This window comes from Thunnus thynnus, chromosome 15 (assembly GCF_963924715.1).
Source record: "Thunnus thynnus chromosome 15, fThuThy2.1, whole genome shotgun sequence".
In the NCBI taxonomy this organism is placed as follows: Eukaryota; Metazoa; Chordata; class Actinopteri; order Scombriformes; family Scombridae; genus Thunnus; species Thunnus thynnus.
The window spans coordinates 8,146,770-8,172,003 of record NC_089531.1 but is presented as its reverse complement, the minus strand read 5'-3'; the positions used below and the strand labels follow the sequence as shown (position 1 = coordinate 8,172,003).

The following is a 25,234-nucleotide window of genomic DNA, read 5'->3' as shown; positions in this document are numbered from 1 at the left end:
AACATTCCCAGTATAAAGTCATATATTTGTACTGATATGTTCTTACTTATGGAGGCAGACACTGTCAAATTTTTTTTAATTTGAATTTTAATCAGGTATTTTGTTCAATTTGGGGGCAATTCAGAGTTTCCAATCAGCCTAACCTGCATGTATTTGTGTTGTTGGAGGAAACTGGAGTGCTGGGAGAAAAGCCACACAGACACGAGGAGAACACGCAAACTCCACACAGAAATAAGCAGCTGGTCAGGTGGAGGTGTTTGTGTGAGGCTGCAGTGCTGATAACTGAGCCAATGTGCCGCCCTGAAGAGGGAAGGAGGTTAGGAAAGATAGAGGGAGGACTGGAGAGAGGGTGGGGGTGAGGGAGGAAAGGAGGGACGATAGATAGAGTGAGATGGAGGGAGGGTGGAGAGGTGAAGGGGGGAGGAAGAGGGAGCTACTGCTGTCCGGCCTGTGCTGAACAACCAGCAGCTTCCTCCACGTTACTGTCGCTGTCACACTTCTTCTTCTACATCCAGCTCCATAAAGCTTTTTTTCTTCTCAGTCTTCTCCTCTTTTTCTGTCTGTTTCTTTTCTTTCTTTTCCTTCCTTGTTTTTTCCTCCTCTGTCTGTCTGTCTTCGCCTTCTTCTTGCGAGACCAGGAACATCTGAACATCATCTTTTTCAAACAGCGTTCCTCCAGTTTCTTCTTCTCCTCCTCTATCTGTTTAACTCTGGCCTCCCAGGTCTCTTCTTTCTCAGCCAGCTCCTTTGTGAGTTTCTCCTCCAGAGCGTCGCACTTGTTCTGCCAAGTTTTCTGGCTCTGGAGGAGTTCAGTCTCTTTGCTGCTCAGCTGGATGGAGATCTCCGTCAGCCTCTTGGACAGATTCTTCTTCTCTTTCCTGAGCGTCAGGATTTCAGTGTCTCTCTGGTTGAGAGGCTCTTCCAGCTACTTCACCTTTTTCTGCCACTTATCCTGAATCCGCAGCTTCACCTGGAGCGTTTCATCTCTCAGCTCCGAGGCCGCTACTTTGCCTGCCTCCCATCCTGCTGTCATGGAGGTGTACTCCGCCTTCCAGAAGCGATTCATTTGTGGGGTCTCCAGGGAATTCTTTTGGAGACGTATCTCTTTAAGATGATGTGTAGTTTCTCTTTTCATGTTCCTCTTTTGAGTTCCTCTTTGGTTGCTAGATCTGCCCCCAGCTTGTTAATTGTTACTTTGGTGTTTCGTAACTTGCGTTTAACTTCCAGAGGCTGAAAACATGATCGCTATTATTAGTCTTTGGAGCCGTCTCTAGACAAACTAACGTTACCAAACCCTTGTAATGAAGGAACATGTGACCCAGTGCAACAGTTTGCCTAATTGACATGTTTTTGAATAGTTCTTGGGCAACAATGGAGGTCTACAGCACAGAGGAATAAGATCAATTAGGCTTTAGATACACACACAATACTTGTAAGTAGATCAATTCATTGTTGGTTTGGCTCCAAACATGAGATTTGTTAACAATAAGAAAAATGTAGAAAATCGCCAGCCTTATCCTTTTAGCCATTTTCTGAAACACTGTCAGAGCTCTGTGAACACTAAGAGCAATCACCACACCATTTTCTACTGAGCACTCAAAACTTTTCTTATTATTAAATAAATTATTATTGTAATTTCTTATTGAGACTTACACACACAAACCAAATAATAAAGTCAAACAGCCTCTACAGCCAACTGAATAAACTCATGTCATACAAACACCGTTTTCAACTGTGTATTTACTGTCACGGTTCACCTTTCTGTCATGTCCCCTAATGACAGTAAGTATATATGTAACAGTGATGTAAAAAAAGACAATACATAAATGAAAGTACAGTAAAAACAAAGGCCTCAGTACAGAAATGCATGTGTATAAGTAAGTATTTATTTAAAAAGAAACATTGTAAATGTCCTCCAGCAAAATATTTTTGTCATGGTGTAACCCTCCCCTCCATATCACATGGGAATCCCTGAGATACTCTGTAAACTACATTTAACATGTGATAAGCTGCACTAAAACGGCAATGTTCATTTGTTATTATATTCTTGAAATATATGTCACATGTATATTTGAAAAGTTTGGACAGTTTTCTGCATACAATGAACATTTTGATATACACGTCTAGAGTAGAGACACTAACTCAATGCATCACTGGATCATCTGAACATATTTGGACTCATATATTTGAAACAACAAACAAGAAATGCGAATACAGTTGTGAGAAAATGAACTGCAGGTTTGAGAATAGCACACTGTGTTGTAAGAATCATGATTTTTATCTGATAATTGTGCCAAAGCAACTGATGAAAACTGTGAATAGACTGAGAAGTCTGAGCTCAACTGGATTTCAGGAACATGTAATAAATCCTTTTTCTGCTTGTTTCTCACAAATACTTCTTTGAGGCACGTCACAGGATTTATCAAACCAACAGTTCAGATCTTTAGTTTCTTTTATCTCTCCCATCCTCACACAGTCCTCTCCTTCACGATTTTCCCCTTTTTCCCCTTTCCAATTGTCCGGCTCATCTTTTCGCCAGAAAGACAAACTAAAGGATGGAGAACAGAGAAACTTAGTTAAATAAAAACGAGTTGATTAGATTTTTTGATTTTTAGAAATGTTTTCACAACAATCAAACCTTTTGTTCAGTGGTGAGTCGTCCACCCAAAACCATTCGCCCTCTTCCTTTGAGTCTGTCAGTCCGATCCAGAACTTGTCCTCATGATAGTTCATTTTGTCACTCAGTTTCTCTGTCAAGAATATCTGAAGAGGAAAAGTTGATGAAATGATGATATGTAACATGACTTTTCTGTGCTGAGACACCATGTTAACTGCTTCAGAAACATAAGGATGTGATAAAATGCACAAGAACACAGTCAGTGTGCTACATGAACCTGCTGCAGTGTTTTATACCTGCTCATCCCTGCTGTCTATCTTCACCAGGTCTCCTCCTTGACTTTGGCAGTAACATCTGCTCTCTTCCCAGGATGAATTTGTGGTGGAGAAAAAATAGCACTTCCCTCCATGTTGCTCCCAGTCTTTGTCACATTTTGAATCACGTCAAAAAGACAGGATAAAAAAAAATGTCACTTATTTAGAAATCTTTCACACTGGTCAAAAAAGTTGAGAATAATAATTGACAACAACTTGAAAATAAATTTATATCATCTAACTGGTCAGCTGAAATGAAAATATACTATAATCTAAAATGTGTAAAGTAACATTAAAGTTACATTGCAGTGTTGCATAAAAATGTGGACAGAACCTTGTAGAAAGAGTCAAACTCAAACTCTTACCTGTGAAATTTTTCTTCAGATCTTTATACTCGGTTGTCAATGGTTGGCACTTTTTCTTGGTTTGCATGTGATGATAATCTGTTTTTAAAACAAAAGTAGTCAGTAAAGCTTTAAACACTCCTTTGGTAACTCAGTCAGTCCTTGATAATGAGCAGGAGTCTGTTCATCAGATGAAACTTAACTCCTTTCCAAGATTAGACTGATGATGTTCATCTGATAATGTAACTATGAATAATAACTACTGCAGATATCTTATGAATTTTGAAGGTTAATCTACATCAACCCACTTTAATAAAACTGTTCAAACTTACAGACATAACAAAGAGCGATGACCACAACTGCCAAGAGAACACAGAGAATCACCAGGGCAACTTTCTTTGATTTGACCTTTGACCCTCCATTTGACATCGCTTGTTGGGAAGCTGTTGAACATTCTGTTAAATGCAGAAATTACCAGTTGAACCAACAGCTCTCTGATATCATTATGACAGAAATGAAAGATTATAAATGTCATAAAAATGGTATTTGTTGCATTAGTTTACACAGATGTTAGTATTACTGCGTTCACACTTTCTGTCTGCACATAATAAACAATTTTTGCCTGTAGGAACGTTAATGTGTCAATAAAAAAAACAACTTTCAAATATCCTTACATTTTTTCAAGGAGTCAGATTCTTTGGCAAATCAGAAAAACAGGATGTATGTACAGGATTAGGAAAAGTTCAATTTCATGCAAAATAATGGCAAATTAACAAAGTACTTCTGCAGGTTAAAGACACTCACACAGTGAAACATTTCAGTTAGTGGACGCCCAGGTACATCTGGTGCATATTCACACATTCACACATCTTGAGCGGGCTCTAACTTCCCTTACCCAGAGCTCTGAGCTGTTTATTCTACTTCAACTTAATTCTTTTTATAGTACACATCACTCAAGGTGTCTCTGCACACATAACAGTTTAAGATCTAAACAACTGTGAGTACTCACGTGTACTTATACATGAACACACCCACACACAGAATCTTAAAGTTGGATGTTAATAAAACAACAATAATATAATATAATATAATATAATATTATGGTAAAATCTCATGTTGTTTACCAACCCAGTAAAACTATTAGGGACCATAAAAAGAAAAAAGAAAAAGAAAAAGACGAACAGGAAACACAAAGCTTCCACACTTTGAGTAACGGATGACTAAATATTTATGCAAATATCTATAACCTTTTTTATGACCCTTATTTGTTGGCAGTTCCTCATTTTTACTCTGCCTCAACTTCTCTTCACAGCATTTTACAGTAAACTGACAGACAGACAGACCTTCTCTTCACTCAGCAGTTTCTTTCATTGTTTCCTGATTGACAGTCTGTCAGTTAACAGTTAGCAGAGAGGCAGTGAAAGACACACTGAAAGAGGGAGATTAATAAATAAAAACTATTCATGGCAATGTTTCTTAAAGCACCCTAACTTTACTTGTAGTGCCTAAAACCTTTGCACAGAACTATAAATATATACTATAATCAGTAGTGAAAAACACACAAAATGGCAATTTTCCTAATTTACCTAAAATTATTCATTTACAACTGTGAATATATCTCAAATCTATCTTTCTTGAACCGTTAATGAACTTCAGAATATAGTTCATCCTCCTTTTAGCTGAACTAAACATTATTATACATTGCTGAAGGTGGTTTCAAGTTCATTAAAGTTACATGAGAATACAGTATTTTTAAATATCAAAAAAACTCAGGTTGGCAATTTGATTTCTTTGATACATTTTGCTGTACACAACACATACATTTTATTTTTACGTAATACAATTCATCAAAGGAATCAAATCTACTGCCTTGAACTTTTTGTATTTTTAATATAATCTTATGTTTTTTGTTTCGAGGGACTGAGCTCATCTTTAATGATCTAATGAAGAAAGCTCTGTATGATTGAACAGCAGCATTCGTTTAAAGCACCCAAAATCAAAAAGGTATTATGGTAACTGACTGGAGGTGACAGTTCACCCTCTAGTTTAGTTATCCCTGTTTATTACCTACCAGGCAGCTCGGTGGATGGCTGAGTTTTCGAGATCTTGACTTCAGAGTAAGTGGCTTCAATCGATGAGGAAGCGGTTTCTGCAACACAAAAACACAACCTCAAACTGCTGCTAAATGCGCCACAAACATGTGCTAACTCATAAAATCATCCATGTGAGTGTGGAAGCTGTTAGATCCATTTATTCTATAAATATTCACGTTTAACTCCAGCTCTGATAAACAAAAGAAACTCCTCTTGGAAGCATTGCTTTGACAGCTTTCATAGCAGTCTTAGAAATGTAAGAGTGAGGAGAAATCAATCATTCATCATTAATAGTATTTAAGACTTACCAGTGGTGTCTCCTTTCTTTTTTGTGAATTTAACATCAGAGTAGAGTACTTCAGTTTCAGGCATTTTTCCGCTGTGTGACCATCTGTTACTCTGAGAGAGACGAAGGAGAGAGAACTATATTTGAGTTTCACAAAAAAATCTTCCTGTCTGACTCAAGTCCGAGGAAGTGCTTTATCAAGATTGTTGCTCCTCGAAATTTGTGTCACTTCCCTTTTGTTCGGACTAAAATATTTTTTTTTATCAATGAAGTCAGAGATGGATGATGTGTTCTATTATGTAGTCTGTTTTTTTTGGTTAAGTTTGAGGGTTTCATGGAAACAGTGAGATAGTCAGGAATCTGAACTCTGACTAACGCTAACATCAGTTACTCTTAAGAGGTGAAAGATTTGTCTTTGTGTAAAAAGATGATGCCAAAAAAATGTAAACTAACCATGCTGTGTAAGTGTAGAGTATCAAAATTTGAATTAAAGTTATCATTTGTTTTAAGATTATCTGCTATGGTATTGTACATTATTATTTCATCACAACCAATCAGAAACCTTCTGAAACTCTCCTGAAACATAATCAGTTTTTTTACTCCTCCTGCAAAAAATAGACGGAGCCTAAAAGGCACTTAGGAGCATTCAAGTACATCTCAGATCAGTATATGGGGTTTTCTCAGTAAGTGGACCTATCACTAAGTTTTTTTTTAAACTCTATATTTATTTTGTACTATTTCCAACATCTAGGATGAACTTTCACGCTCAATAAAGATTACTTTTCCAGAGCTTTCAACCACATTTCAGGGTCTTCATCAGTGGAGTTTTGTTTTTAATTAACTTTCTCGCTCAATAAACAAACAAATGTATTTAAACTTTGAAGGATTTTATTTCAAAGCCAACAGCAGATGGAGTTAACAGGTTTGCATGAAAATGTGGACAGAACCTTGTAGAAAGAGTCAAACTCAAACTCTTACCTGTGAAATTTTTCTTCAGAGCTTCATACTCGGTTGTCAGTGTTTGGTACTTTTTCTTGGTTTGCATGTGATCATAATCTGTTTTTAAAACCAAAGTACTCAGTAAAGCTTTAAACACTTCTTTAGTAACTCAGTCAGTCCTTGATAATGAGCAGGAGTCTGTTTATCAGAGGAAACTTAACTCCTTTCCAAGATTAGACTGATGATGTTTATCTGATAATGTAACTATGAGTAATAATTACTGCAGATATCTTATGAATTTTGAAGGTTAATCTACATCAACCCACTTTAATAAAACTGTTCAAACTTACAGACATAACAAAGAGCGATGACCACAACTGCCAAGAGAACACAGAGAATCACCAGGGCAACTTTCAGTGATTTGACCTTTGACCCTCCATTTGACACCGCTTGTTGGGAAGCTGTTGAACATTCTGTTAAATGCAGAAATTACCAGTTGAACCAACAGCTCTCTGATATCATTATGACAGAAATGAAAGATTATAAATGTCATAAAAATGGTATTTGTTGCATTAGTTTACACAGATGTTAGTATTACTGCGATCACACCTTCTGTCTGCACATAATAAACAATTTTTGCCTGTAGGAACGTTAATGTGTCAATAAATAAAACAACTTTCAAATATCCTTACATTTTTTCAAGGAGTCAGATTCTTTGGCAAATCAGAAAAACAGGATGTATGTACAGGATTAGGAAAAGTTCAATTTCATGCAAAATAATGGCAAATTAACAAAGTACTTCTGCAGGTTAAAGACACACAGTGAAATGTTAGTGGAGGCCCAGGTGCATCTGGTGCATATTCACACACTCACACATCTTGAGCGGGCTCTAACTTCCCTTACCCAGAGCTCTGAGCTGTTTATTCTACTTCAACTTAATTCTTTTTATAGTACACATCACTCAAGGTGTCTCTGCACACATTACAGTTTAAGATCTAAACATCAGACACACAACTGTGAGTACTCACGTGTATTTATACATGAACACACGCACACACAGAATCTTAAAGTTGGATGTTAATAAAACAACAATAATATAATATAATATAAAAAGAAAAAAGAAAAAGACGAACAAGAAACACAAAGCTTTCACACTTTGACAAACGGATGACAAAATATTTATACCCTTTTATTACCCTTATTTGTTGGCAGTTCCTCATTTTTGCTCTGCCTGAACTTCTTCTCTTCACAGCATTTTACAGTAAACTGACAGACAGACAGACCTTTATTTATTTTTGTATTTATGTTGTACAATTTCCAACATCACAAATGATCTTTAACACTCAATGTAAAGAGATTTTTCTGGAGCTTTCAGCTGTACCCCACAGTCTTAATCAATAAATGAAGGTTTGCTTGAGTGGAAAAATGAGTTAAAGTCCCCCTCCACTCAAAAATATGTTTTTCTTCTTGTTCCTTCAGTTGGATATCTGAGCTTCACTGTGCAGAATGATGTATGTGCAGAGTTTGTTTCTAAGTTTAAGGGGCCAATCTACAAGCATGATTTCAGTGAACTGAAACTGAGAGCAACAGTTGTCTTTTAGTCCTATTTTATTGTTACATGCAGGCCACTCCTCTTGACAAACTTGTTGTTTGATGTTTATGTCAACAGCAATGTATGTTTGAGTTCTTTAAGGATGCTAAGGTTGTCAATGTTATGTTGAGGTGTTTGTGCTGTTTCTGCTCATTGTGACTTGTGTATTTAAGTTATATTCATGTGTATGCTGTGTTTTTAGTTTTCAGTTTGCCCTGTGTTTTTCCTCCTGTGTTCCCAGCCTGCTTTTCCCTCCACTCTTCCCTCCTCATTTGCCCTGCATCATCCTCGTTAGCCCTGCCCTTTTCCCAGTATCTATAACACAGTGAAGCTACACACAGCTTCACTTTGTTGAATGATGTGTGTGCAGAGTTTGTATTCAGGGGGAAAAGTCTCTCTGTGCTCACCTAAAATCTGAGTATAAGGTGTGTATCTACAAGCATGATTTGTGATATCACAACCAGTTTGGGAAACCAATCGTGGTCCAGTATGAAACTTACACAAGTGTGATGTGGAAACTTGAAACCTGCAGCCCACAAACACTGAGAATGGACTTTTCAGTGGATTACGAGACATCTTGTGTCCAGCAGTTAAACTTTCAAGATGAAAAATATTTACATATTCAAAGATTTCCCAGTGAAAGGAGTGGATGTAATCTATCAAACAAGAGTCAACTTAAATCTGCATTCATCTTTTTGGCCCCTTGGGGGCAGCAGAACAAAAAGTGAACAGGATGTTAAAGGACTGGTTCACATTTTTTAAAGTCTGTCTGAAAACAACAGTCAGATGCCCAAATGAACAGTGAAAGAGGTTCTCAGTAATCTGTAATCATTCCTCCTGTTCATACTGGCTGTTTAAAGATCCCCTTCAACTGTGCTTTCAATGTAAGTGATGGGGGCCAAAATCCACAGTGTGTCCACACAGTCATTTTGTGTGAAAATTCATTTAATAATCATGTGGAGCTTATATGAGGCGTCAGCAGTCTGAGTTAGTCATATCAAGTGGATATGTGCCCCAACCTGCTGTATTCAACCTTTACTGGAAGTGTGTTTAACTCGCTGCAGAGCTGTGCACCTACACGCATAGTGAGGGCAGAAGAAGTCACACTGAATGATATCGATTCATGTTTATGTGAAACATGAACATGTATTGATATTCTTGGCTTTTTGCTCTGTCCTGCTGAATGTCCATGTCTATTACAGGCCATATCCTGTCATTTCCCTACAGTTAAAATGCTGTCAGGAACCATTAAAGAGAAGCACAGTGAATATTTCATTCCTCATCTCCTCCTGTGATGTTCATTCTGTCTGAAAGGAGCTTTAATCTTGTTTAAATCATAACTTAGAAACATAATATTTGATAAGAGAGCCTCTACTTTCTAACATTCCCAGTATAAAGTCATATATTTGTACTGATATGTTCTTACTTATGGAGGCAGACACTGTCAAATTTTTTTTATTTGAATTTTAATCAGGTATTTTGTTCAATTTGGGGGCAATTCAGAGTTTCCAATCAGCCTAACCTGCATGTATTTGTGTTGTTGGAGGAAACTGGAGTGCTGGGAGAAAAGCCACACAGACACGAGGAGAACACGCAAACTCCACACAGAAATAAGCAGCTGGTCAGGTGGAGGTGTTTCTGTGAGGCTGCAGTGCTGATAACTGAGCCAATGTGCCGCCCTGAAGAGGGAAGGAGGTTAGGAAAGATAGAGGGAGGACTGAAGAGAGGGTGGGGGTGAGGGAGGAAAGGAGGGACGATAGAGAGAGGGAGATGGAGGGAGGGTGGAGAGGTGAAGGGGGGAGGAAGAGGGAGCTATTGCTGTCCGGCCTGTGCTGAACAACCAGCAGCTTCCTCCACGTTACTGTCGCTGTCACACTTCTTCTTCTTCTACATCCAGCTCCAAAAAGCTTTTTTTCTTCTCAGTCTTCTCCTCTTTTTCTGTCTGTTTCTTTTCTTTCTTTTCCTTCTTTGTTTTTTCCTCCTCTGTCTGTCTGTCTTCGCCTTCTTCTTGTGAGACCAGGAACATCTGAACATCTTCTTCTTTTTCAAACAGAGTTCCTCCAGTTTCTTCTTCTCCTCCTCTATCTGTTTAACTCTGGCCTCTCAGGTCTCTTCTTTCTCAGCCAGCTCCTTTGTGAGTTTCTCCTCCAGAGCGTCGCACTTGTTTTGCCAAGTTTTCTGGCTCTGGAGGAGTTCAGTCTCTTTGCTGCTCAGCTGGATGGAGATCTCCGTCAGCCTCTTGGACAGATTCTTCTTCTCTTTCCTGAGCGTCAGGATTTCAGTGTCTCTCTGGTTGAAAGGCTCTTCCAGCTACTTCACCTTTTTCTGCCACTTATCCTGAATCTGCAGCTTCACCTGGAGCGTTTCATCTCTCAGCTCTGAGGCCGCTACTTTGCCTGCCTCCCATCCTGCTGTCATGGAGGTGTACTCCTCCTTCCAGAAGCGCTCCATTTGTGGGGTCTCCAGGGCATTCTTTTGGAGACGTATCTCTTTAAGATGATGTGTAGTTTCTCTTTTCATGTTCCTCTTTTGAGTTCCTCTTTGGTTGCTAGATCTGCCTCCAGCTTGTTAATTGTTACTTTGGTGTTTTGTAACTTGCGTTTAACTTCCAGAGGCTGAAAACATGATCGCTATTATTAGTCTTTGGAGCCGTCTCTAGACAAACTAACGTGACCAAACCCTTGTAATGAAGGAACATGTGACCCAGTGCAACAGTTTGCCTAATTGACATGTTTTTTAATAGTTCTTGGGCAACAATGGAGGTCTACAGCACAGAGGAATAAGATCAATTAGGCTTTAGATACACACACAATACTTGTAATTAGATCAATTCATTGTTGGTTTGGCTCCAAACATGAGATTTGTTAACAATAAGAAAAATGTAGAAAATCGCCAGCCTTATCCTTTTAACCATTTTCTGAAACACTGTCAGAGCTCTGTGAACACTAAGAGCAATCACCACACCATTTTATACTGAGCACTCAAAACTTTTCTTATTATTAAATAAATTATTATTGTAATTTCTTATTGAGACTTACACACACAAACCAAATAATAAAGTCAAACAGCCTCTATAGCCAACTGAATAAACTCATGTCATACAAACACCGTTTTCAACTGTGTATTTACTGTCACGGTTCACCTTTCTGTCATGTCCCCTAATGACAGTAAGTATATATGTAACAGTGATGTAAAAAAAGACAATACGTAAATGAAAGTTCAGTAAAAACAAAGGCCTCAGTACAGAAATGCATGTGCATAAGTAAGTATTTATTTAAAAAGAAACATTGTAAATGTCCTCCAGCAAAATAATTTTGTCATGGTGTAACCCTCCCCTCCATATCACATGGGAATCCCTGAGATACTCTGTAAACTACATTTAACATGTGATATGCTGCACTAAAACGGCAATGTTCATTTGTTATTATATTCTTGAAATATATGTCACATGTATATTTGAAAAGTTTGGACAGTTTTCTGCATACATGAACATTTTGATATACACGTCTAGAGTAGAGAGACTAACTCAATACATCACTGGATCATCTGAACATATTTGGACTCATATATTTGAAACGACAAACAAGAAATGTGAATACAGTTGTGAGAAAATGAACTGCAGGTTTTAGAATAACACACTGTGTTGTAAGAATCATGATTTTTATTTGATAATTGTGCCAAAGCAACTGATGAAAACTGTAAATAGTCTGAGAAGTCTGAGCTCAACTGGATTTCAGAAACACATAACCCTACTAAATCCTTTTTCTGCTTGTTTCTCACAAATAATTCTTTGAGGCACGTCACAGGATTTATCAGACCAACAGTTCAGCTCTGCAGGTCTTCCTTTCTCTCCCATCCTCACACAGTCCTCTCCTTTAGGATTTTCCCTGTCCCAATTGTCCGGCTCATGTTCTCGCCAGAAAGACAAACTGAAGGATGGAGAACAGAGAGACTTGGTTAAATAAAAACGAGTTGATTAGATTTTTTGATTTTTAGAAATGTTTTCACAACAATCAAACCTTGTGCTCAGTGGTGAGACGTCCACCCAAAACCATTTGCCCTCTTCCTTTGAGTCTGTCAGTCCGATCCAGAACATGTCCTCATAATAGTTCATTTTGTCACTCAGTTCCTTTGTCAAGAATGACTGAAGAGGAAAAGTTGATGAAATGATGATATGTAACATGACTTTTCTGTGCTGAGACACCATGTTAACTGATTCAGAAACATAAGGATGTGATAAAATGCACAAGAACACAGTCAGTGTGCTACATGAACCTGCTGCAGTGTTTTATACCTGCTCATCCCTGCTGTCTATCTTCACCAGGTCTCCTCCTTGACTTTGGCAGTAACGTCTGCTCTCTTCCCAGGATGAAGTTGTGATGGAGAAAAAATAGCACTTCCCTCCACGTTGCAGCCAGCCTTTGTCACATTTCGGGCATGAATCACCTTTGAAGAGATTACAGCAAGGAATTGAGTCAGGTGGAACAAATCACTGTTTATCTAACTTTTGTTACCTGTCAATCTATTATAGCCTCTATAATCATCATCAGAGGTTACAAAAGTGTGAAGGAAGAATCCATCACTTACTTGGTTTTATTTCAGGAGGTTGTGGGCAGGAAGTTGGCACCATCTTTCTAGAGAGTGTCTCTGTTGAAAAAGAAAGGATAAAAAAGAAATGTCACTTTCATCATTCTTATTTAGAAATGTTGCTCCCAGCCTCTCTGACATTTCAGGCATGAATCACCTTTGAAGAGATTCTCATGAAGACTTCAGTGAGGTTTAACAAGTTTATATTTGTGTAATTTGGGGGCAGCAGAAACTTTGAGGAGGAAGAGTTTGAATCTGAGAGCAGCTGAAACAATTAGAACAAATTAATGAACCTTCATAGATACAACATGCTGCCTTTGAGCAAGGCACCTACCTTGCAACTTACTGACACATTCAGTATGAACTGATGCAAAATGAATAATAAAATAGATCCCATCTGACTGACTGTATCTGTTGTTTGTGTTTGGGTCTGTTTGTAGTATTATTAGAGGGTGTAACAGCATCAGAGAACAAATGTGAAGGGAAAATGCATTACTTATTAGAGCCTGTCTGTTATGAAAATAATTTAGAAAATCAATTTCAGTTGTGTTAACAAAACTGTTCACACTATTGTCAACATAGAAAGAGCAATTACATTAAAATACATTAATAACTGGGATCATTGGCCTACTGAAGTTAGGAGGACAATCCAAGCTCCGCAGCTAAGAAGATGTTGGCTCTCCACCGGCAACTTCCTCACACACTTACATGAACACAATGGCTGAACACATTTCTCAATGTGATCATTGTAGAGCTCTCAGTGGCTAGAATGCATGGTGCAAGTGAGAGAAGTGTTACACAATGGACAGGAGCCTATGATAAGGTCTGTCTGTCTTCTGTCTGTTTGATGCAGGTATGATGCTGTAACGTTTCAACTTATCCTGAGATCTGTATTTTATGTGTATTGGTTGTAATTTCATTGCCTCCTTTGAGAAAATTAATTAGAAAAAAACATTTTATGACAAAAGAAGGATGACAATCCAAGTTAAATCCAAATCTTCACATTTTAAGATGACATTTTTGTGTTAGATTTGTGGACAGTTTCAAACCCAAACTCTGACAGTCTTACCATTGAGATGTCTTTGTACATCTTCATGCTTGGTTTTCAGCATTTGGAGACTTTCCTTGGTTTGCATGTTGACCATAGCTGATGGGGGAAAAGAAACACCTCTTTTTGTTAATCAGTGCTTGATAATGAGCAATGATGACAATCTAGTTTCACTGAAAGACAAAACTCACTAATGTTACAGCTTTTCTCAGTAGCTTTGGCACAAATGAATATCAGAATTCTCAAAAATGAAATTCTCAAATTTTTTTTAATTTTTTTTAAATTTAATAATTCATGCTTGCATGTTGTACACCCAGAACAATTATTGAATTATTAAATTGAGAGTACAAATTACTAGTGTGAGATAATTCATAATTTAATAAATTATTAAATAAGTGCTTATTTTTGTGGACTTGTTAAATACAGGTTCCATCAATAGTGAAATAAGTGACCTGTGTGCATGTACTATAGAGGTAAAGGGACTCTGGTCATAAATCCTTTGACATTTAACTGTCTTGACCTGAGCAAAGACAATAAGAAACATCACTTGCTGGCAGAGAAGCACTGATTGATGAAGTTACTTTGACAATAAAGATAAATATCTTGAGTTGGTCTTTTGCTGGACAGTTGAAGCGCAGCACAGTATAAAATGATGTGGTGATTTATTTCTTAGTGTTTTGAGAACTGCAACATTGTTTCAGAAAATGTGCTTTAAGCAACTGAGAAAAACTGTAAATGAGGTGATTAAAGTTTTTCAGGTAAGTTTAGTTATTTTAGATCAGCCACCTGATTGTTCTAAAAGTAAAACTACTTTGATAAAACTGTACAAACTTACAGACACGATAAATAACAATGAGAGCGGCAACCAAAAGAGCGCTGAGAACCAGCAGGGCCACTCTCTCTGATGTGACCTTTGACCCTCCTTTTGACACTGCATGTTGTTGGGAGTCAAGAGCTTCACCTGTTACAGTTAGAAGAGACTGAGATGTAAATTAGACTTGAGTTTGGGTACAGAGTATTGACACAATAACATGCACACCTGTACAATATAATGCAGCCAGACTTAAAGGAGGATTTTTCAAGTGTGTCTTAAAACAACAGTCAGGAGCCCAAATGAACATTGAAACATGTTTTTCTTTCTGTAATCATTTCTCCTGTTCATACTGACCATTAGAAGATCCCTTCATAATGAACTTACAATGTAAGCGATGGGGGACAAAATCCACAGTCCTCCTTCTGTGCAAAAATGTATTTAAAACTTTATCTGAAGCTAATATGAAGCTTCAATCATCCAAATGAGTCAAAACAAGTAGATATCTTTCAACGTTACAGTCTTTTTAGTGGCAAAGTTCCTCTTTTTGTTACTATACTTCCACCGCAGCTCAACAAGGAAACACAAAGAGGGAATTTGATGCTAAAAAGACTGTAAATGTGGCAGATATCCACTTGATATGACTAGCTCAGACTGCAGAAGCTTCATATTATCTTCAGATAAACATTTCCATAAATTTTTGCACAAAACAAGGATTGTAGATTTTGACTCCACTTACACTGTAAGCATATTTAGAAAGGATCTTATAATAACCAGTAAGAACAGGAGGAATGATTAAAGTGAGCAAAACCTGTTTCAATGTTCATTTGAAAACTGACTGTTGTTTTAAGACAGACTTGAAAAACTGGGAACCCGTCCTTTAAAACCTCTCTGACATAATCTCCACAGAAACAGAATATTATAAGGTAGCATTTTTTTGCTATTAGAGGATCACACAAATGTTCATATTACTGTGCCTGCAGAAACCTTAATGTTGAATTATTTTTGTCTGCAATTTTGGATTTTCATCTTTTCATAGTCCAAAAATCTCTTATTAATAAAATATTATTGAAACCGAATGACCACGACAGCCAAGACGTGGTCCTCTGAGCTGGGTATTTATTTTGTTTGCTACATGCATTGACATATGAATATATAGCAAATATAACAACAAACATATAATTGATAGAGAAAAATAACACTTTATATGAGTACTGCTATCGCTATAAGAACATGTAAACATGGATACAAACCTTATTTGGAAATAATTTCATTGATTCCTTGATTTCAACATCAGAGGTAAACAAGGCCAGTATTTATGCAACTGCTAATAGTAAACTTTTGAACTTAAGTGAAAGATAAAAGTAAAAATCCTTCACTTTTAATCCTATTCACAAACTAAAGAATAAAAACTATTTATCTACTTTTAACTTCTTTTGCCTTAAAAACACTCCTGGTTGCATACAAATAACAATCAGCGAGACAAGAAATTTAGCAAAAGGTAAAGAGACCTTCAGACTTGATACTTTGTGTGTCAGATAACTTAAAGTTCTTCAAAATTATTCTTCATGGCCACTTCCTCATTTGTTATCTGCCTTCCTGTCTTCACTCCTTTAATGGTATAATTGTAGATCTCCTCACACCCAGTGCCTTTCTTTCTTTCTTTCTTTCTTTCTTTCTTTCTTTCTTTCTTTCTTTCTGTCTTTCTTTCTTTCTTTCTATTTTTCTGTTTTTCTTTGTTGACTGGCAGGAAACAGTTCAAAAAAACAGGAGAGATTCAACAGGAGAACGAGATGGCATGTACAAATAAAGCTGCACAAACACGGTCTGATTAAAAACTTAAAGTTACATTATATTTGCCATAAGGTTTGGTCAAACTTGGAAGTATGTCTATATTTCATTCAGGCAGCTGAAGCCTGTGTGACGAAGCTCTTCTGCTGCTGATGAAGCAGTAAAACAGGCGTACTTCCTAATTATAATCCAAAGTACACTAAATACAAATACGACTTTACCTCAAACAATTCAATTAGCATATCTGTAAATATAGCTCAAATTTATATGGAAAAAAAATCTGATGAATTTGAGAATTCTGAAGTTGCAGAAAATTTCATCAACTTAAAAGTGGTCATCAAGAGGATCTTACAGGACGAATGACGTGTGATTAACTGGTAAAGAAATTTAACCACAAACTTGGTTTACTTTGTAAAAACATGAAATACTTTGCTAATTTTAATATAAATTTATAGGATACAACACTGGAGCTGGTTTCAAGCACATTAAGATTATTACAGTCTTTTAGAGGAAGAATACAAGTTTTTCTCTTGGAAAAACAACAATTTTGTTTAGACTGGTGGCTGTTTGCCTGATGATGACCTCTGGGGTCTGACTGTAGGGGTCAGAGGTCATCGTTCCCCTCCGAGTAGATTTACCACCACCTCCATTTCTAGTTTTTACCTTCTGTGTGACTCATCATGCAGAGTTTTCAAGATCCTGACTTCAGAGTAAAGGGTGACAGTCACTGAGGAAGCTTTCTCTGCAACAAAAGAACACAACACTAAACTGCTGTTAGGTCCTTTTGAAATAATCTGTGAAGATAAAATTTCCATTTATTCTGTAAATGTTAATATTTTATTCAAGTTATAACATAAAAACACCTTGTGGAAGTATTCTTATAGTAAGTATCTTTTTGAAAAGCTTTGGCATAGATAGATAGATAAATAGATAGATAGATAGATAGATAGATAGATAGATAGATAGATAGATAGATAGATAGATAGATAGATAGATAGATAGATAGATAGATAGATAGATCATTGTATTTAAGACTCACCATTGACCTTTCTCCACTGCTCTCTCTTAAGGGTTGTGAGCTTCCACATTAATCTCTAGTATTTCACCACTGTGTGAAAAACTTCCTGTTACCCAGAAATGTTTTCACAGTAATCAAACCTTGTGTTCAGTGATGAGTCATTCACCCAAAACCATTTGTTCTCTTACTTTTGAGTCTGTCAGTCTGACCCAGAACTTGTCCTCTTCATAGTTCATTTTGTCACTCAGTTTCTTCTCCAAGAATGTCTGAAGAGGAAAAGTTGATGAAAATGATGATATGTAACATGACTTTTCTGTGCTGAGACACCATGTTAACTGCTTCACAATCACAAATATGTGATAAAATACAAAAGAACAGAGTCAGTGCTCTACATGAACCTGCTGCAGTGTTTTATACCTGCTCCTTCATGCTGTCTATCTTCACCAGGTCTCCTCCATGACTTCGGCAGAGATGTCTGCTCTCTTCCCAGGATGAATAATTGGTGGAGAAATTATAACACTTTCCTCTAAATTGCTCCCAGACTTTGTCACATTTCAGGCCTTGAATCATCTTTAACAACTTAACAACATACATATAGTTGATACACAACAATAACACTTTATATGAGTACTGCTATCACTATAAGAACATGTAACCATGGCTACAAACTTTTTACTTTGGAAATAATTTAATTTGATTGATTTCGACATCAGAGGTAAACAAGGCCAATATTTATCCAACTGCTAATAGTACACTTTTGAACTTAAGTGTAAGATTAAAGTAAAAATCCTTCACTTTTACTCCTACTCACAAATTTAAACACATAATATGTAATTTCAGCCACTGGGGGTCTCTCAATCAAAACAATAACAAAAGACGGAGTGTGATGACGGTGTGAAGTAGCGTGGGATCATGGGAGTTGCAGTTTAGTGTTGTGATGTGCCCGGTCTGACTTGTTCCCCCGGTGATGGGCTTTATAGCTGCATCGTTACCTTGGATATTATGTAGCCAAGTATTAAATATTAGATATAACATAACAGCATAAAATAATGAAAATAACACAAATATGTACACCTTACAAATATTAAATAAAGGTAAAATTACTGACAAAATTCTATTCTATATTAAAAGATTTTGCTGTTAGACATAGTGACCATTTAAAGCACAACTAATGTATTTAATGTAACATGCAAGAGGCGTATGTTACATGAGCATATCACTATTATATCTGCAAAATATTAAATTCTTAAAAATAACTTTTAAAAAATCATTGTACATATGGCAGAATAGTAAAGCATTTAGTCAGTCTGTAATGGCAGACAGGTTGTCCATAACATAGTTGACTAACTAACTAGAAAAAATATGTTTTCCCTTAAAATATCAAAAAAGCTGTTAATGTTGAATGAATGAATATTTTAACTTAAACCACTGATTGTTTTATTGAGAAAACACAATACATTTGTACGTTTTTGTTTATGCGAAATATGCACCCCTAATTAGATATTCACTCATAAGTGTAACTATAAGTGGTGTAATCGTCATTTTAAGGATCAAACAGATTTTGCGGCTCCAGGTGTGTTTTACTTGGTGGGAAATGGGCTCAAATGGCTCTTTGTACGCTGAAGGTTGCTGACCCCTGCTCTAGAGTCTCAAGAGTCAGTAACAAAACATTTCATATTCATGAACACAAATTTAGAAGTACAGCAGATGTGGACGTACTGCCCCCTTCTGGATGTATCTCTACTGTGAATCTTTGCTTGCAGAATATTTTTTTTTAATCTCTGTTTTTATTGCTGTGGTCTTTTTACCTTTTTTATATATTCAGTTGCAAGTTTCTTTAGTTACAACATATTCTACAGCAGGAAAAGAAAGAACTGGAGCAGGAGAACACAACAAATAAGACAGTTGAAATGAGATAATAATGCATTTTTACTGCCATGCAGACCCCTTTAAAAACAATGTGTCAGATTATATTTAGCACAAATTATGTGCAATCACTGTCTGTCATCTGTTACATGTGACCCCTTCCTTTGTGGAGCATCTTGAAGAAACTACATTTGACATCATTCAACACAGTGAAGCTGTGTGTAGCATCACTGTGTTGAATGATGTGTGTGCAGAGTTTGTATTCAGGGGGAAAAGTCTCTCTGTGCTCACCTAAAATCTGAGTATAAGGTGTGTATCTACAAACATGATTTGTGATATCACAACTAGTTTGGGAAACCAATCGTGGTCCAGTATGAAACAACACAAGTGTGATGTGGAAACTTGAAACCTGCAGCACACAAACACTGAGAATGGACTTTTCAGTGGATTACGAGACATCTTGTGTCCAACAGTTAAACTTTCAAGATGAAAAATATTTACATATTCAAAGATTTCCCAGTGAAAGGAGTGGATGTAACCTATCAAACAAGAGTCAACTTAAATCTGCATTCATCTTTTTGGCCCCTTGGGGGCAGCAGAACAAAAAGTGAAGAGGATATTAAAGGACTGGTTCACAATTTTTAAAGTCTGTCTGAAAACAACAGTCAGATGCCCAAATGAACAGCGAAAGAGGTTCTCAGTAATCTGTAATCATTCCTCCTGTTCATACTGGCTGTTTAAAGATCCCCTTCATCTGTGCTATCAATGTAAATGATGGGGGCCAAAATCCACAGTGTGTCCACACAGTCATTTTGTGTGAAAATTCATTTAATAATCATGTGGAGCTTATATGAGGCGTCAGCAGTCTGAGTTAGTCATATCAAGTGGATATGTGCCCCAACCTGCTGTATTCAACCTTTACTGGAAGTGTGTTTAAGTCGCTGCAGAGCTGTGCACCTACACGCATAGTGAGGGCAGAAGAAGTCACACTGAATGATATTGATTCACGTTTATGTGAAACATGAACATGTATTGATATTCTTGGCTTTTTGCTCTGTCCTGCTGAATGTCCATGTCTATTGCAGACCATATCCTGTCATTTCCCTACAGTTAAAATGCTGTCAGGAACCATTAAAGAGAAGCACAGAGAATATTTCATTCCTCACCTCCTCCTGTGATGTTCATTCTGTCTGAAAGGAGCTTTAATCTTGTTTAAATCATAACTTAGAAACATAATATTTGATAAGAGAGCCTCTACTTTCTAACATTCCCAGTATAAAGTCATATATTTGTACTGATATGTTCTTACTTATGGAGGCAGACACTGTCAAATTTTTTTTATTTGAATTTTAATCAGGTATTTTGTTCAATTTGGGGGCAATTCAGAGTTTCCAATCAGCCTAACCTGCATGTATTTGTGTTGTTGGAGGAAACTGGAGTGCTGGGAGAAAAGCCACACAGACACGAGGAGAACACGCAAACTCCACACAGAAATAAGCAGCTGGTCAGGTGGAGGTGTTTGTGAGGCTGCAGTGCTGATAACTGAGCCAATGTGCCGCCCTGAAGAGGGAAGGAGGTTAGGAAAGATAGAGGGAGGACTGGAGAGAGGGTGGGGGTGAGGGAGGAAAGGAGGGAGGATAGAGAGAGGGAGATGGAGGGAAGGTGGAGAGGTGAAGGGGGGAGGAAGAGGGAGCTACTGCTGTCCGGCCTGTGCTGAACAACCAGCAGCTTCCTCCACGTTACTGTCGCTGTCACACTTCTTCTTCTTCTTCTACATCCAGCTCCAAAAAGCTTTTTTCTTCTCAGTCTTCTCCTCTTTTTCTGTCTGTTTCTTTTCTTTCTTTTCCTTCTTTGTTTTTTCCTCCTCTGTCTGTCTGTCTTCGCCTTCTTCTTGTGAGACCAGGAACGTCTGAACATCATCTTTTTCAAACAGAGTTCCTCCAGTTTCTTCTTCTCCTCCTCCATCTGTTTAACTCTGGCCTCCCAGGTCTCTTCTTTCTCAGCCAGCTCCTTTGTGAGTTTCTCCTCCAGAGCATCGCACTTGTTCTGCCAAGTTTTCTGGCTCTGGAGGAGTTCAGTCTCTCTGCTGCTCAGCTGGATGGAGATCTCCGTCAGCCTCTCGGACAGATTCTTCTTCTCTTTCCTGAGCGTCAGGATTTCAGTGTCTCTCTGGTTGAGCGGCTCTTCCAGCTACTTCACGTTTTTTCTGCCACTTATCCTGAATCCGCAGCTTCACCTGGAGCGTTTCATCTCTCAGCTCCGAGGCCGCTACTTTGCCTGCCTCCCATCCTGCTGTCATGGAGGTGTACTCCGCCTTCCAGAAGCGATTCATTTGTGGGGTCTCCAGGGAATTCTTTTGGAGACGTATCTCTTTAAGATGATGTGTAGTTTCTCTTTTCATGTTCCTCTTTTGAGTTCCTCTTTGGTTGCTAGATCTGCCTCCAGCTTGTTAATTGTTACTTTGGTGTTTCGTAACTTGCGTTTAACTTCCGGAGGCTGAAAACATGATCGCTATTATTAGTCTTTGGTGCCGTCTCTAGACAAACTAACATGACCAAACCCTTGTAATGAAGGAACACGTGACCCAGTGCAACAGTTTGCCTAATTGACATGTTTTTTAATAGTTTTTGGGCAACAATGGAGGTCTACAGCACAGAGGAATAAGATCAATTAGGCTTTAGATACACACACAATACTTGTAAGTAGATCAATTCATTGTTGGTTTGGTCAAATAGCCTCTACAGCCAACTGAATAAACTCATGTCATACAAACACCGTTTTCAACTGTGTATTTACTGTCACGGTTCACCTTTCTGTCATGTCCCCTAATGACAGTAAGTATATATGTAACAGTGATGTAAAAAAGGACAATACATAAATGAAAGTACAGTAAAAACAAAGGCCTCAGTACAGAAATGCATGTGCATAAGTAAGTATTTATTTAAAAAGAAACATTGTAAATGTCCTCCAGCAAAATATTTTTGTCATGGTGTAACCCTCCCCTCCATATCACATGGGAATCCCTGAGATACTCTGTAAACTACATTTAACATGTGATAAGCTGCACTAAAGTTTGAGGACAAACATTTTACCACTTGAACTGAAATGTTCATCTATTATTATATTTTTGAAATATATGACACATGTATGTTTGAAAAGTTTGGACAGTTTGCTGCACACAATGAACATTTTGATGTTCATGTCTGACAGTTATACTGTTCAGTAGAGAGACGTGAGAGTAGAGACACTAACTCAATACATCACTGGATCATCTGAACATATTTGGACTCATATATTTGAAACAACAAACAAGAAACGTGAATACAGTTGTGAGAAAATGAACTGCAGGTTTTAGAATAGCACACTGTGTTGTAAGAATCATGATTTTTATTTGATAATTGTGCCAAAGTAACTGATGAAAACTGTAAATAGTCTGAGAAGTCTGAGCTCAACTGGATTTCAGAAACACATAACCCTAATAAATCCTTTTTCTGCTTGTTTCTCACAAATAATTCTTTGAGGCACGTCACAGGATTTATCAGACCAACAGTTCAGATCTTCAGCTTCTCCTTTCTCTCCCATCCTCACACAGTCCTCTCCTTCACGATTTTCCCCTTTTTTTCCTTTCCAATTGTCCGGCTCATCTTTGCTCCAGAAAGACAAACTAAAGGATGGAGAACAGAGAGACTTGGTTAAATAAAAATGAGTTGATTAGATTTTTTTATTTTTGGAAATGTTATCACAACAATCAAACCTTGTGCTCAGTGGTGAGTCGTCCACCCAAAACCATTCGCCCTCTTCCTTTGAGTCTGTCAGTCCGATCCAGAACCTGTCCTCATGATAGTTCATTTTGTCACTCAGTTCCTTTGTCAAGAATATCTGAAGAGGAAAAGTTGATGAAATGATGATATGTAACATGACTTTTCTGTGCTGAGACACCATGTTAACTGATTCAGAAACATAAGGATGTGATAAAATGCACGAGAACACAGTCAGTGTGCTACATGAACCTGCTGCAGTGTTTTATACCTGCTCATCCCTGCTGTCTATCTTCACCAGGTCTCCTCCTTGACTGTGGCAGTAACGTCTGCTCTCTTCCCAGGATGAAGTCGTGGTGGAGAAATAATAGCACTTTCCTCCATGTTGCTCCCAGTCTTTGTCACATTTCAGGCATGAATCACCTTTGAAGAGATTACAGCAAGGAATTGAGTCAGGTGGAACAAATCACTGTTTATCTAACTTTTGTTACCTGTCAATCTATTATAGCCTCTATAATCATCATCAGAGGTTACAAAAGTGTGAAGGAAGAATCCATCACTTACTTGGTTTTATTTCAGGAGGTTGTGGGCAGGAAGGTGGCACCATCTTTCTAGAGAGTGTCTCTGTTGAAAAAGAAAGGATAAAAAAGAAATGTCACTTTCATCATTCTTATTTAGAAATGTTGCTCCCAGCCTCTCTGACATTTCAGGCATGAATCACCTTTGAAGAGATTCTCATGAAGACTTCAGTGAGGTTTAACAAGTTTATATTTGTGTAATTTGGGGGCAGCAGAAACTTTGAGGAGGAAGAGTTTGAATCTGAGAGCAGCTGAAACAATTAGAACAAATAAATGAACCTTCATAGATACAACATGCTGCCTTTGAGCAAGGCACCTACCTTGCAACTTACTGACACATTCAGTATCAACTGATGCAAAATAAATAATAAAATCGATCCCATCTGACTGACTGTATCTGTTGTTTGTGTTTGGGTCTGTTTGTAGTATTATTAGAGGGTGTAACAGCATCAGAGAACAAATGTGAAGGGAAAATGCATTACTTATTAGAGCCTGTCTGTTATGAAAATAATTTAGAAAATCAATTTCAGTTGTGTTAACAAAACTGTTCACACTATTGTCAACATAGAAAGAGCAATTACATTAAAATACATTAATAACTGGGATCATTGGCCTACTGAAGTTAGGAGGACAATCCAAGCTCCGCAGCTAAGAAGATGTTGGCTCTCCACCGGCAACTTCCTCACACACTTACATGAACACAATGGCTAAACACATTTCTCAATGTGATCATTGTAGAGCTCTCAGTGGCTAGAATGCATGGTGCAAGTGAGAGAAATGTTACACAATGGACAGGAGCCTATGATAAGGTCTGTCTGTCTTCTGTCTCTTTTTGATGCAGGTATGATGCTGTAACGTCAAGTTAAGTACAAAACCTCACATTTTAAGATGACATTTTTGTGTTGTATTAGTTTGTCAACACTTTCAAACCCAAACTCTGACAGTCTTACCATTGAGATGTCTTTGTACATCTTCGTACTTGGTTTTCAGCATTTGGAGACTTTCCTTGGTTTGCATGTTGACCATAGCTGATGGGGGAAAAGAGACACCTCTTTTTGTTAATCAGTGCTTGATAATGAGCAATGATGACAATCTAGATTCACTGAAAGACAAAACTCACTAATGTTACAGCTTTTCTCAGTAGCTTTGGCACAAATGAATATCAGAATTCTCAAAAATGAAATTCTCAAATCCACAGGTTTTAATATTTTTTTAAATTTAATAATTCATGCTTGCATGTTGTACACCCACAACAATTATTGAATTATTAAATTGAGAGTACAAATTAGTAGTTTGAGATCATTAATAATTTAATAAATTATTAAATAAGTGCTTATTTTTGTGGACTTGTTAAATACAGGTTCCATCAATAGTGAAATAAGTGACCTGTGTGCATGTACTATAGAGGTAAAGGGACTCTGGTCATAAATCCTTCGACATTTAACTGTCTTGACCTGAGCAAAGACAATAAGAAACATCACTTGCTGGCAGAGAAGCACTGATTGATGAAGTTACTTTGACAATAAAGATAAATATCTTGAGTTGGTCTTTTGCTGGACAGTTGAAGTGCAGCACAGTATAAAATGATGTGGT

General features: G+C 37.4%; 3 protein-coding genes across 17 annotated transcripts in view; all 3 read right to left on the bottom strand.

Annotated features, from left to right (window-relative positions):
- LOC137198400 (C-type lectin domain family 4 member D-like) overlaps nucleotides 1-25,234 on the bottom strand; it is a 56,225-nt gene that overhangs the window by 24,269 nt on the left and 6,722 nt on the right. For 2 of the 8 annotated variants that reach the window (XR_010931638.1, XM_067612228.1), the window contains exons 1-4: nucleotides 5,677-6,030; nucleotides 5,347-5,424; nucleotides 3,608-3,730; nucleotides 3,297-3,374 (exon numbers count right to left, since the gene is read on the bottom strand). The exons of 1 other annotated variant lie outside the window; for it this stretch is intronic. Coding sequence is in view for 6 of the 7 variants with exons in the window: in XM_067612228.1 (XP_067468329.1) it covers nucleotides 3,297-3,374; nucleotides 3,608-3,730; nucleotides 5,347-5,424; nucleotides 5,677-5,740 (343 nt within the window). In the remaining variant the exon portion in view is untranslated. Of the gene's footprint in view, nucleotides 1-3,296; nucleotides 3,375-3,607; nucleotides 3,731-5,346; nucleotides 5,425-5,676; nucleotides 6,031-25,234 lie in introns of those variants that run through there. 5 more of the 8 variants (XM_067612232.1, XM_067612231.1, XM_067612229.1 and 2 more) reach the window with 5 other exon arrangements.
- LOC137198405 (CD209 antigen-like protein E) lies at nucleotides 1,177-18,307 on the bottom strand. Its single transcript, XM_067612249.1, has 9 exons — nucleotides 17,857-18,307; nucleotides 17,461-17,705; nucleotides 17,085-17,163; nucleotides 14,655-14,780; nucleotides 13,841-13,918; nucleotides 12,772-12,831; nucleotides 12,479-12,630; nucleotides 12,204-12,328; nucleotides 1,177-2,548 (listed from the first exon to the last, which is right to left on the bottom strand). Exons 3-9 carry the CDS (start codon nucleotides 17,101-17,103, stop codon nucleotides 2,350-2,352), a joined length of 759 nt encoding a protein of 252 aa, XP_067468350.1. The 5' UTR covers nucleotides 17,104-17,163; nucleotides 17,461-17,705; nucleotides 17,857-18,307; the 3' UTR covers nucleotides 1,177-2,349.
- Nucleotides 11,439-25,234, bottom strand: part of LOC137198404 (CD209 antigen-like protein E) — a 35,576-nt gene continuing 21,780 nt past the window's right edge. For 3 of the 8 annotated variants that reach the window (XM_067612242.1, XM_067612245.1, XM_067612246.1), the window contains 5 exons: nucleotides 24,592-24,669; nucleotides 23,628-23,687; nucleotides 23,335-23,486; nucleotides 23,060-23,184; nucleotides 22,222-22,969 (listed from right to left, as the gene is read on the bottom strand). In XM_067612242.1, coding sequence (XP_067468343.1) covers nucleotides 22,765-22,969; nucleotides 23,060-23,184; nucleotides 23,335-23,486; nucleotides 23,628-23,687; nucleotides 24,592-24,669 — 620 coding nt within the window. In that variant the 3' untranslated portion in view covers nucleotides 22,222-22,764. Of the gene's footprint in view, nucleotides 12,114-22,221; nucleotides 22,970-23,059; nucleotides 23,185-23,334; nucleotides 23,487-23,627; nucleotides 23,688-24,591; nucleotides 24,670-25,234 lie in introns of those variants that run through there. The other 5 variants (XM_067612247.1, XM_067612248.1, XM_067612244.1 and 2 more) reach the window with 3 other exon arrangements.